General features: G+C 37.8%; 1 protein-coding gene across 1 annotated transcript in view; it reads left to right on the forward strand.

Annotated features, from left to right (window-relative positions):
* Window positions 1–13,514, forward strand: part of LOC139727479 (protein lifeguard 2-like) — a 32,484-nt gene extending 18,970 nt beyond the window's left edge. The window contains exons 5-12 of the mRNA XM_071638454.1: window positions 1,414–1,478; window positions 3,501–3,554; window positions 5,360–5,450; window positions 6,632–6,669; window positions 7,981–8,035; window positions 8,510–8,641; window positions 10,925–10,972; window positions 11,679–13,514. Coding sequence (XP_071494555.1) covers window positions 1,414–1,478; window positions 3,501–3,554; window positions 5,360–5,450; window positions 6,632–6,669; window positions 7,981–8,035; window positions 8,510–8,641; window positions 10,925–10,972; window positions 11,679–11,825 — 630 coding nt within the window. The 3' untranslated portion in view covers window positions 11,826–13,514. The remainder of the gene's footprint in view (window positions 1–1,413; window positions 1,479–3,500; window positions 3,555–5,359; window positions 5,451–6,631; window positions 6,670–7,980; window positions 8,036–8,509; window positions 8,642–10,924; window positions 10,973–11,678) is intronic.
* Window positions 13,515–14,040: the final 526 nt, after the last annotated feature.

Consider the following 14,040-nt stretch of genomic DNA (forward strand, 5'->3'; position numbering starts at 1 on the left):
TTGCGGTCATCACCGTCCGCCCATATTCACTTGCATTGCATTCAGGCCGCCTTGTCTATGACGTCATACTCCTCTCGCGATAAACAAAATTGCACAAAAGATCATAATGACTGTCAGCAAATAAGTGCTCAGTTCACCTGTTTTCCTATTAATTACATGAAAGTTTATGATCTTGATACGTCACAGCAGCACTGCTGACATACGATGTACAAACTACAGCCTTGGGTACCTTGTTTATTTGCCCGCTTTCACTGTCCTGCAATTTGTAATTGCATACCATATTCCCACACATATATGTAATGCTGTACGCAATCACATTTCGGTGCTTGGCCTGGTGCAGTTCATTGTACTTTGCAGCCTTACTAGGCAAACATCATAAAATCCACATAATTCATCCCAGGATACTTATTCAGCATCTAGTCAAAGGCGCAATCAATATTAAAAGTTAAAAAAAAAAAAGAAGCAAGTCACAAATTCCACATATACATATTATGCACCCACGGCACATGTAGCCTACTGCGAGTCAGCATCATTGTTTTTCACTTTGATGATGTCATCATATTGAAAAATTTGATTAAATGCAAAGCATCAAAAATTATGTGTTATGTCTATTAAAGGGAGGATTTTTTTCCCCATTCATGCATTGATTTGACAATATTCTGGAATGTGTATCTGGACGAAACCATTCCTGATTTATCTTTCACATACGAGCTTTACGTTCTACACACTTTGCTCGTTGAGACATACATGTAAAGCTCAATGGTTAAAGGCGCTGTCACTGGCGCCAGAGACTTAAGTTTGCACACATGCAGGTTCGAACCCCACAGGATGAAGAACCAAAATACCTCTTATCTTTTACTCTTTTTTTTTTCAATGGAGGTAATTTCACTTTCACTTTTTGACAGAAACAATTTGATCTGAATTATGTACAAAGAACTCAACTTGACAAATGTATCTCAATTTAACTTCAATTCCCTATATATTACATCCTTTTCTTTGTCAATCAGGTGTGACCGACATCTGATGACCCCCCAACGTATCACCTAACTCATCTTTGAGTGACAAGTTTCATATCTCATTTATGTTTGATGTTGCAGTGTGAACATGTACAGTGTAAGGTGTAAAGAGCAAAGACAAAGACACCACATCACAGTCTCCAGCTATTGATTGAAGACTTGGTTATTTAATAAATACCAGTTTGTAGAGATTGCTTTTTAGTAGCCATACATCACAGGAGTCTCTCTCACCCCCTTCTTTGTATTAAAGAAAAAAAAAATAAAAGGTTTTTGTCTGGCATATCCTCTGGAGGTCCTGTTACATTGTAGCAAGGGGTAATCTAAACAAAGTACTAATCAATCTACACCTACACAACTTGGAGATACATGATTTTCTCATCTTTCGTTTTGGTTGCAGGTGTATTTCATCCTGTTCATACAGTTGACCATCACGTTTGGGATTGTGTGCATCTTTTACTACGTGTGAGTATTATTTTAAGGATGGGCCTCGGTCACTTTTGACATTGTTGTGCCCCTCGAGGGGAAAAAAAAGGCTCAAACAGCAGGAAAAAAGAGACCTCAGTCATTTTGGCTCTTCTGTATTGCATACATGTGTACCTGCACCCCAAAGGGAGCCAAGTCAGTATTATATCTTATGTTATATACCTCATATATAGAATCCTCTCATCTGATTGGTTAAAAGTGGAGTCATGAAAATAGCTGTGGCCCATTTTTGATTTACTGTGCCCGGGGCCGGGGCACAGTAAATCAACTGTGCCCTGTAAATAGGTTTGGAGACAGTCGCGACCCCGTACACATAGATCGCTCATATGTACGCACCAATGATATGACCGCCGCACATTTGATCAGCATGCTGTAAAAGAGACTAGCGGTCACAGGTCGCGATGAATTTGACCTTTCATTCACGTTCGCAGACTATCGACCTTCGTGATCGCCAGTTCACGGTAGTAGCGCATTTGTTTACAGACTGTCAAAATAGTGAGAACGTGGCTGAAAATCAGAGATTTCACCTAGTGGATGATGAGGAACTCAAAGCAGTAATGGATGCCACTGCTAGCAAGAGTACTATGCAACAAGAGAAGTTCGCGGTGAAGGTGTTTGAAGATTACTTGAAGCTTACTGGTATGGATTTGGCAATGGTAGTTGCACTGCCGAATTCTGACCTGGATGATATAATCGGGAAGTTCTATTGTAGCGCACGTCAACAGAATGGTGAATTGTACTGCAAAGAGACCATGCAGGCAATCCGTTTTGGGCTCAGTTCAGGTAACCTTTTAACCAATCAGATAAGAAGAATCTATATTTTCGGTATATAAAACAAATAATGACAGCTTGACATTCGGGGCACAGTTAAAATTATGTACTGTTGTAGGCCCTCGGTGATGTGAAAACCGTAACTATGCCCTCAGCTTCGCTTCGGGCATAGTTCTGGTTTTCACATCACCTCGGGCCCATAATTTTAACTGTGCCCCTCATAGCAGTCAATATTTGTATATTATATTATTATGTTCCTTTTTTTTTTTCATGTGTAGGCAGCAGAACAGGATATATATCCTACTTGATGCATTAACCCTTTCTGTGTTAGGGACTTTGGACAGTGTCCATAATGCTACATGGAGTTTTCTGTGCTAACAGCACTCAGAGCACACAAGGGATCACTAGTAATGAAACTCAACAGACTACAATGGAATATGTGGTTGACAGTTTGGCGGAAGTGTATAAAAATGAACATGACTTTACACTTTGGATGCATCTGTGGATTCTCCCCAGAAGCACCACTTGACCAGTAATGATGCCATGTAGCACTTGAGTGAGAGGTTTAATATAAACACAGAATATGCATTCATATCAATTGGACTTATATTACAGAAGATTGACTTCCATTCTGCATTTCCATACATGAACAGTAAATGCAAATTGTTAGCACCAGTCACATGAGGGATCGTAGAAGGAGAAGTCGTTAGCTGCAAATATAACAAAAGATGACCACATGTGTACCATGCATGTTTGGTTAGATAATGCTTTTCTTGCATTGTACCAGTGTAAGAAGTATAGATTTATTGAAGTGCTTCAATTAACAGAAACCTCAAATATCATATTCTGTCAAGTTGTTTTTTATCTTATGTATTTGAGCAATTAACTCATACAGTGTGGCCAGACGGGGTAGAAAACTTGAGGACCAAATAAGCATACTACTGCACTGCAAGTCTAATGCACATTCAGCTCATTCCTACAGTGGTTTCATTCACTTGCCGTGAATGTTGTGATGCTTATTTGGTTGTCATGCTTATTTGGTTGTCATGTTATAGCAGCCAAGCTGTTTTAAAATTTTCAAGCTCAGTGACTGGTGTAAAGTGCTGTGTACTATGGGAATCCAGTTCACAGTGTCATTCTGTCCTCTCTTTTGTGCCTCCTCTCAATCATAAAGGTAACTTCTGCCTATTTTTTTATTTTTCTCCCCACTTCCTCTGTTCATACTTGCAGTGATCCTGTGCGGATATTTGTCCAGAGCAACAGTTGGCTCTACTGGTGTTCTTAGTAAGTTATCCAATTCTGTATGTATTTTCTGCTAATACCATTTCTGTGTCTGCCCATCTGTTTTGTTTTTGAAGTGACCATATAACGATCCAGGTATAACAAGACATAAGTGTGAACAGAAAATAAGCAGAACAAAAACTATGTGCAGTGTTGTATTCATCACATACAACAGACATGTGTGGGAAGTAACTTCCAGCATCTCCCCCCCCCCCCCTTTCTCCACACAACCTTCTAGCCATATTTGAACATAAACATGCATTCTATTGTGTCAGACATGCATTGACATTAACTCTGCTTTTATAGGTCTATAACTGGTGGAATGATAAGGAATGATATATTGAGTCCATCATTCTACCAACAGCACTTTGTCATCCAATTTACTGTTTCGAAGAAACACTGAAAGCAAACATTGGTAATTATGCCAAGTAAAGATCAAAGGTGCATATAAATGCACTCAAAGCTGCAGATACATGTATATCATTATTGTATTAAAAGGGTTTATTATACTATATTTGCTCATATTATTTTAAAATATTTTCTGTATGGTTGCGTGCATGAAGGTAGATTTTTTTTTTTATTTTTTTTTTTTTTTGCCTCCACATTCAAAGTGTGCTAGAAGCATTATGTTTTTGTCGAGCCCACCGGAGGTGAGGGGAGAAAGGGATCGCCTGCGGCGTCTGTCCGTCCGTCGTCCCTCCGTCCATCATCTGTCCATAACGCTACAAAAACTTGAATAACTCTCTACTGAGGACTTTAATTTCAATCAAACTTGGAGGGAAGAGTGGTTATACAAAGTTACACGTTAAACCAAAATGAAGGTCACCTCAAGGTCAAAGGTCACAGACAGGGGTCAATGAACTTTTAGGGCCCAATGTTAAGTTTTTAGGGCGCGTTTCAATTATGGCTTATAACTTGTGGTGTATCTGTCCGTTTGTGACCAAACTTGGATGGTAGTTGTCCCTTGGGGAGTTGAAGGTCATAACAAGGTCAAAGGTCACAGACAGGGGTCAACAAACTTTTGGGGCCCAATGTTAATTTTGTATAGCGCGTTTAAATATGCCTCATAACTTTTGATCCATATGTCCCTTTGTGACCGAACTTGGCTGGTAAATGTCCCTTGGGGAGTTGAAGGTCACCACAAGGTCAAGAGTCATAGGTAGGGTCGATGAACTTCCGGGATTTAGAAAAACATTAATTTCTTCTACGCGAATAGGCGAGACACATTTTGGCACTTGCCTTGTTGTATGTTTTGTTTGTCCATCTGCCACAGATCTCATTGATAGGATTTCAGGAAAATCCTGTGGTGTTTTGTGATTATTATATCATGTATGACACATGAAATATACATGTATGTGCACTGTTTAAATTAAATTTGGGTCTTCCCTCATGTCGAGAGGTCAAAATGTCACTTAAATGTGGTTAAGAATGCCTTTTCCTGGCAAGCTCTAATTTTTTATATTAGCATCCACTGACACTGATATTATGATTTTGAGGGAAGGATAAAAGTGAATGGACAATCGTTGTCATAAAGTGATATTGATGAAGGTCAGGGTTAAATGTCAGTGCACTTTATGTAGATGTGTATTAACATTTATAGTCAAACTTCACCTAAACATACAAATTACAAGTGTATGTATCCAATTGTGAATTATTTTAAGAAATATGATCTCTGTTATTTGCTATGAATCGATCAAATCTCAGAAGTATTGTGCTTTACTCATGTTTGCGTAATCATTAAATGTGTAAATAGAAAAGTGCTTTTTAATGATACTAATGTGTGTTTTTGTCTTCATTCCAACATGCAGTGCGGCCTTCATCATAATGTACTTCTCTCTGGTCTGCTGCTCAAATGTGCGAAGGAACTACCCAGGAAATTTGATTGCTCTCATGTTGTTTGTAAGTGTTCTCCACTCAACATGTAGATACTTGTCTTTCAAACTATAGTTCAAGTGGAATTATTCTAGTTCACTGAATATTCAAGTGGGATTTTTTTAATTCATCTTGATAGATTATTTACCTTTAATATATTTATTTGTTTGATCTGTTTGCATATTCTATCCCCTTTTAATATGTATATATGTATATATGTATGTATGTATGTATGTATCTATCTATCTGTATCTATCTATCTATCTATCTATCTATCTGTATCTATCTATTCCTCTATCATTTATTTATCTACCTACACATAGCTATGATATAAATTGTATGTTTCTTAATATTAGTAGCATGATAGATAGATGGATAGATATATGGATTGATATTAAAATGGATAGATACATGTTCACCTCCCAACCATTCTGAACTTGGAGGAAAGAATATGAATTTTGACCATTCCCAGCTCTGATATCACTAGCAGTTTCCTATTTTTCTTGATAATTTTATTCTACAGATCTATGGGAACTGCTCTTTCTGTCCTACTTTTTGAACCAAATCATCTGTATTTTTAAGTGAGAAAAGTTGAGAGGTCTGCACATAGATATCTGAAAAGCTCATGAATGTGTGCACAGTGGCAGTCACAGTCAAAGATAGCCCTTCTTCTGTGCATAGTACTGCAATTGATGTGTAATAATGTGAAAGGGACCATTGCGGTGCTGTAAAATGCTGTATTGTTCCTGAATCAGTGGATTTGTTTTCATTTCAGGACCAATGTACTTGTAGTTGACATGGTAACTGCCAACTTTTTTAGCAGCAGACAACAAAATGCCAACGTTGTGGAATACCCATGTAGTGGACATCCCAATACAATACAGATAGAAAAACGACATGGCAATTGGTACCCATTGCCAATGGGCTCTTGGGCATTGAAAGAAACATGATTAAAAGCAATGAAATACAACCTTGATTGTAGATTAAATAGATGGCAGGAAAATAAAATATTAATTTCATGTTTGCTTTCCTTTCGTATTTGAAATTATAGTACAATGCAAGTAGAATATCAACAAAGCTAATGGTACTTGCTGTTACTTGAAAATCTTTGAATGATGAAGGAAACACTAATGAAAAAAAAAAGATCAAACAGATGAGATGAATGCAAAAAATGATTTCTTGATTGTATTCCTCTTGTATTTGTGTAGACTCTCTGTCTGTCGTACATGACGGGTACCATTGCCAGGTGAGTTGACTGTGCAATCATCATAGAAAATTCTTGCAGAATTTACAGTGGAACTTTCCAGTATATACTGTAAAAGTGATTATTTTTGCGCGACTAATTTTTCGCGCTTGGCCGGGGGAGAAGAGTTTCGCGTGTTTTTATTTTCACGGAATCAAGACATCAACCACTGGAACATATCATGGCATGCAAAAATATTCGTGTGCTTTTATTTTCTCGCTAGTTTCTGGTTGCGCGAAATGCGCGAAAATTTCAACACTGAAAATTTCCATATTTGCAGTATATGTATGTAAAATGATGATATATGTATGTGGTATATTTAAGAAAGTTGGAATTTGCAACGATGACAGAGGTGAATAAATGTATGCACAGTGTTCCATGGAAAATCTGACAAAGTCAGACACAAGACAACAAATTACTCTTCGTGGCATTTTGTTGCCTGTTTTTGACTCATCAAGTCCTAGGCAGATTGCTGCACAAAATATCCTCTCCTCGATGAATAGGCTCAGCTCTGAATGTCATGGCATATCTTTTATCACTGAGAGAAAAATTGGGTTGAATTTGTTACATTACTTTAACCCTAACTAGGCCGGGCATTTTTGGGTGTTCTGTGGCCGGGTGTTCTGGGTGTTCTGTGACAACAAAAAAAGTTGTCAATTTGAGAGAGAAAACAGAAAAATGAGTTGTCTCTAATGCATTGCCAATTTCAGAATCAGTTGTAGATTTAGCAATTTGGATTCTTCGGAAAGTTATTTAATTAAAACAAATAATTATGAATTGACAACAAAGGCTCTAAATGAAAAGGATTATGTTGTTGTTTGTTTGTTGTTTTACTCTACCATGTGAAATCCTATTAACAATGGATATAAAGTAAAAATTGTAATAAAATGATACAACTCTTAATTTGTCTTAGTCATGTGACTGTTTTCCAGAATGCTTGACCTCACTTGCTCCTTGTTTATTTGTGTCATACTGTAAAAAGTGGATATTTTTGCGCAAGTAATTTTTCATGCTCGGCCTGGTAAGATGGATTTTGTGTGTTCTTAATTCTGCGGAATCAGGACATTAACTACTGGAAAATATGGCGTGGAAAAATATTTGTTAGCTTTTATTTTCGTGCTAGCATCTGGTTGCGCGAAATGCGCAAAAATTTCCACTTTTACATTTAAATTGCAAGAGAGGGAAACAATGCAGCCAGTCCTTGTTACGTCCGAAATTTGTCAAAACACATTCCTTGAAGCTGTGGTGTGTACAGTGTCTGTATGTTTGTTTTTCAGGTATTCATTGTATCATTCATTCATTTATTCATTTCAGCTTTTACTATGTCAATGGTGGGAACATCGTTTTGATCGCCATGGGCATCTGTGCTGTAAGTGTGTGTTGAATCTTTACTCATGGATCCTAACTGTTCTATGTACTTCTTTTTTTGTGTGTGTCAAGGACCGACAGCCCACCCCCCCCCCCCCCAAAAAAAAGGAATAGATAAAAATTGAGTGTCATTGCCTTCTGACCAGCCACATACGTATTTTAAACAGGTCCAGATTAGCTCAACGCATACTCCTAAGAAAATTTCAACTCTGAAGCAAATTGTATTCGTGATGAAACATACCATGAATGGGCCTGTTTTTTGCTTGCATTTATCAACTTTTGAACATGTACAAATAAAATATATATGTTAGCAGAGAATGTTGGTACTGATCAGCGTGAGGAAGAAATTTTTAATGTGAGAATGACATTCCTACCCTGTATTTTTGCAATTTCTTTCCTCGTTTGTAGTTACATCTAGTAACTTTGTTTGTTTGTTTGTTTGTTTGTTTGTTTTTTCTGGTCTTTGCCATTGAAGGGGATCACCCTTGGTGTGTCACTGTTCGCCATCCAGACGCGATTTGACTTCACGACCTGTGGAGGATTCCTCTTCATCTTCAGTCTCTCCCTCTTCCTTTTTGGCTTCATCGCCATCTTCACATACAGCAGGGTGAGTTCCCAAACACTCCAGGATGGACCCCCTCCTCCTCCCTCTAATAGCCCTTTTAACCCATTCCATACTGAATTCTGAAATGCTCAATACACAGGCCACCAGGTTCCAGTGCAGAATGTTAGTTCATTAGTTAATTTAGGTAATAAGTTAGTTATGTATTTATTTGTTTTATTTATGTATTCATGTACTAGTTAGGGATTGATTAATTTTAATTCATTTATGTTGAAAATTATTTATTCACATTCATTTGTTTTCACTGTTTGTTCATTTGGAAGAGTAAAAAGGGGCCTGAGCTTTCAATCCTAACAGAATCTTCATCAGAGGCAAAATGACAAACAGGCAGGGAAAGCAATCACATAGAATATAATGGATGACACGCAACAAGCACAGTCTGAGGAGGCTGGGGACAAGGAACAATGAAAACAAAAGGGGTGGGTTAGAAGTCAAAGGCAGGGAGCCAAAAATTGGTATTAAAGGGAAGGGGATTAAATCAAGGGGGTGAACAAACAAAAGGCAGAGGTGGGCCAGTGATGATCCTACAGATCATAGGGGGCAACCTGTGAAGGATAAAGATGAATAGGGAGGCAAGATCAAAGGAGATAAGGAATAACAGGAGAATAGAAAATAGGAAAAGTGTTAAATAGCCACAGCATAAATGAAAGGTAGAGGGGCTGAACAAGCAGGGAGCCCTAAACCTGGTGTACAAAGATGTGGCTAAAAGAAAAAAAGATAAAAAAATAAAAGTGAGAGCCATCCAACAAATGCAAAGTACAAAGCATATCAACTTATATAACTTATATAAAATTTGTTAATTCAATTATTATTATATAAATTCATTTATTTACTTATATACTTATCTTTTTCCTAAATTGAGTGAGTGTGTTTTGTTTTTTGTCATAAGGGTTACAATCAAACCTGTCTTAGTGGCCACCTGCTTATAGACCCTTTAATATATAATAGACCCTTTAAAGGGTGGTCACCTTCCTAACGGGACCAGTGGCCACTCATTTTGTATCCCGTGGTGAACATCTTACTGCATATAGCAGCCCCAAAGCCATGAGTATGTTGGCTTTTACGTTCATTGCGTGAATTCTACAGAGTTCAAGCTCGGTCACAATCACACAGACATGATTGGCAAACGCAGCTCTTCGCTGTGAAAAGCCGTTTTACCAGTCACTTCACTAAATCTAGACTTCAGTAATGCCGCTGTGAATAGATGCTTTACTGATATTCAAAATGGCCATGACCTGTCTGTAGTGACTACTTGTCTATTCGTGGCCATTTTCGTTGTTTCCTTTGAATGGCCGCTATAGACAGGTTTTGCTGTATTTGCTCAACATTTGCATTTTCATTGGTAAACAACAATACACTGAGATACCTCCCCCCATATGACATTATGTTTTGGTTAGTTTTTTCTTCTATCTTTCTTTCTTTCTTTCTTTTTTGGGCACATCTTTGGTTGCAACACCAAGAACCCTCTGTCACAACTCTTTGTTTGGTGTATGTTTGGGTGTTTTGATGAGTATCCATGTGATACACCGTACTGTGCACTCTCTACCAGATTCAGTGCTTTTTGATGTGTAACATGATGTCAAGTACATGATAGATAATGTGATATGTACAGTAAGGGGATATACAAGTATATCCACATGATATACAGTGGTCATGGAAAGTTTATTCAAGCCAAATATTGTTCGATCATATGCACCTACCGCAGGGCTCAACATTAGCAGTGGCCCAGGGCACGGACACTAAGAATTGATGTCATTCCACCAAATTTCCAAAAATACTATCTTGTGGTGGCCTGATCGAGCACTTAGGATTAAAAATGAGTTGTTGTGTTTCTGTTGATTTTGGGCCTTTACATTTCTTTTCTGGGCCACCAAAACTTTAGATTTAAAGATTTTTGTGGCCCCTATGGGTCACCAGACAAAAAAGTTAACGTCGAGTCCTGCCCTACCTGGGGGGGTGGGGGGGGGGGGGGGTGGCATTTCATAAAGCTATTCGTTAAGTTATGAACGACTTACGAGCAACTGGTGATCAGTTCTTGTGCTGAATTATGGAAATTCTGATAGGTATAGCACATCAGAACTGATTACCAGTCGTTCGTAAGTTGTTCGTAACTTTACGAACAGCTTTATGAAACAGGGCCGTGGTACTTTTGACTTCAGTATTGATTGTAAGTGTTTGGTGAGGGGGAAGGGCCGGTATGTAAAAATATACACATACACGTATACACACACGATAATGACTTTTTTTTTAAACCCTGTTCTTCTGCAGATTCTCTACACTGTGTATGCCTGGCTTGCTGCTGTCCTCTTCTGTTTGGTAAGTATAACCTTCACAACGAATTCACAATGAGATATTACTGACGAAAATCTTATTAGATCAAAAGTACAATACCTCTGATGAAGACCAGCTCCAAGAAGTCAAACTACGAGGCTATAAATTCTCTGTTTCTCCTGGCTCTGCCCCAAAGGGTGCCTGAGGCATTTGTTTGTTTGTTTGTTTGTTGTTTTTTTGGGGGGAGTACAATTTATATTGGCCGACAATGAGATCGATATTGCGACTCATCAAATACTGCCTATGCATTGTACTGTAAGCACTGCTGTGTACTCAGTACCAGTGACAAGTGCGGCACCAGTCTTTGACATCATCTCAGTCTCAAACTGACATAAAAGTTATAGTCTACTGTGATGATTGGAATATGTCCTGTCATGTATTCACGCAGTAATGGTTGAACATGTATTTGTTTTGAGTGAGATTTGGCACTGAAAGTGCAGGGATACACTGTACATGTCCCTGGCTAACAGAGAATCAGGATGATTGAGGTCCTACTGCAGTAACAACAAGAAGTATAACAATGTAGCAAGTATAACAATACACCTAATACATAATCATACATAATCATGTATAATGTATTTCAAGCCACATGAGGATTTAAAACTCAAATTTCATATATTTCTTATGTGCACCTATCCAGAGTTTCACTGTATTGTCCACCGCTACCTGTCTTTTGTTAAACTTGTTACAGTTCCTGGCGTATGACACCCAGCTCCTTATCGGAGGCCGCCGCTATGAGCTGAGCCCAGAGGAATACATCTACGGCGCCCTCAACCTCTACGTGGACATCGTCTACATATTCCTCATCGTCCTGTCCTTATTCGGAGGGGGCAAGTGATCTTTGACCTCTGAAGAGCGAATGAGAGAGAAGATGATATCATGTGGTCAGAATGATGAGCAGTGACCAGAAATTCTACTAGCAGCAATGTGGCTATGAATCAGCTGACGTAGTGATCATCATGTCATTTATAAAGCATGTTTAATAATCCTATTTCATGAACAAATGTAATATTTTCATATTTCAAAATGTAGAAATTGTACGATGTCATATGTAACCTTATCTAGTTTAGATCATGGGCAGGGTTCGAGTTATGAAAAAGAAAAGCCAGCAACCATGATAAATTAGTATTTTCAAAATAGTCACTTACTCCAATAGCACTGAACGATTGCCTTCCTGCATTATCAATCTTTGATGCCAAGTGTAGGGTTTGTTGATTTCCCTCTTTAATGTAAGCACCTGAGAATGCTTTGTTATGTTGCCATGGCATTGCTTTTACTTGGCATCTTGTACACATGTGACACTTTTCATAGTATGCAGATATGCCCTGAATAGATCACGCTAAGGACTTATGACAGGAATCACAAACATGAGATAAATACATAATTAGTATTTGCTTGTATGCATAGAAGCAGACACACTCATATATCTGGTGCGCATGGGTGACACTGCAGTGCAGGTGTGAACTTAAATAATTTTTGTCTAATTATGCAATCATGTGGATGCCCCATTGCATGTTTCAAACTTGTGTTGCGAGATACAAACTCACTACTCATATTATCGCATTTCAGTGTTTGAACTCACTTGACATTTGTTGTGATGATTCATTTTCTTTTTGCAGAGATTGTGTCATGATGTTGCCGTCATCCACATGACATGCCAGAAAAGAATGGAAAAATTCTGATAAATTTTCAGCCACATAATTTGTAAAATGTCTGGCAAATGCATGAATACAAGTGAAAATTAAAGTAGTGCATTGTAGGTGTTAATAGTACTGCAGTTAAAAACCATTGTTTTGCAGTCAAACAAATGCTTCATCATAGTACTCAATAGCTGCATAATACCATGCTTTGCAGAGGGGTTTTTAGCTTGCAGGTAGAGGGACATGTAATCTGTTGCCTTTGGGAGTTTGATATGCTGAATACCGAATCTGCAGAGTTTCCATATTGTGAAGGCTACGGGTTAAGAGATCATTTAAGTGTCTTTCATTGTGCGTCACATTACAAGTCAAAATCTTAGGCAGTTTGACAAGTTACGAGTAGATTTCATTACTTACATTCACATACTGGCCATACTAACCTATGCTATGGATGTGTGTAGGTGTGTATGTCTGTATTCAGTTCAATACTCTCATACATTACACATTTAGTTGTGTCTCAGATTTGTACGGAAATGTTATAAATATTAAGTAAGTATGTAGCATGACATGGCTGATGTGGAGTGTCACATGATTACAGTTAGTTCTCCAAAGTATACCTTACAGCCAGTAAAGGTACTGTGAGACTTATGTTTTGGTGTGATGGAGAGGCTTCAGAAGATATTGGTAATTTATATTAACATTTCCAGTTTTATTTCGCTTGTATTGCAGTATGCATTCATTGTAGCCATTTGTGTTGTCAAATTAGTAATGCCAGCTTGTACTGTTTCATATCACTGAGAATCAAAATTTTAAAAAAAGTATGTTTCGTCACTTATTTACATCGCACTTTGTTTTTTTAGGCTGAAAGGCAGTTTATATTAAAATAATTGCACAAGGACTGTTTTGAAACTGAAAGTCAGTATTTAGTTATACTGACTGGCAAGATGTGTACCTCATAAGTTGCTGTAATGGCATTGATATCGTCGCTGCCCAGTGGTACCCTCACTATCCTTTAACTGTTTGTTTGTTTTCTAAACCAAAGCATTCTGGTTCCATTTGAGTACTAGTTTGGTCAGTGTCCACTACCTGTATTGGATTACAGTGATAGACTTATTTGTGGTTACTCAGTAATAATATAATGTATGTTGCCAATCCAAGGCCCCTTTTAATCAAAAGATATAATCGATTATAAATTTCCTTACCACACAGGCTGCCGTAGACTTACTGTAGAAATCAACTATATAATCAATTATAACTCTTCATCAAACATGGCCCAAGAAGATTCATTTGTACATTCAGCATTAATCGTTATTTCAATCAAAATATTTCATAAATATACTTCTTGTGTCAGTGTACGTCAACGATATGATTCACAGTGCACTTTGCAATATCAACATATGAAAAGATAGTTGCTTT

Source organism: Diadema antillarum, unplaced genomic scaffold (assembly GCF_040938485.1).
Source record: "Diadema antillarum isolate AM-2024a unplaced genomic scaffold, OU_Dant_1.0 seq00000133_RagTag, whole genome shotgun sequence".
Lineage (NCBI taxonomy): Eukaryota > Metazoa > Echinodermata > Echinoidea > Diadematoida > Diadematidae > Diadema > Diadema antillarum.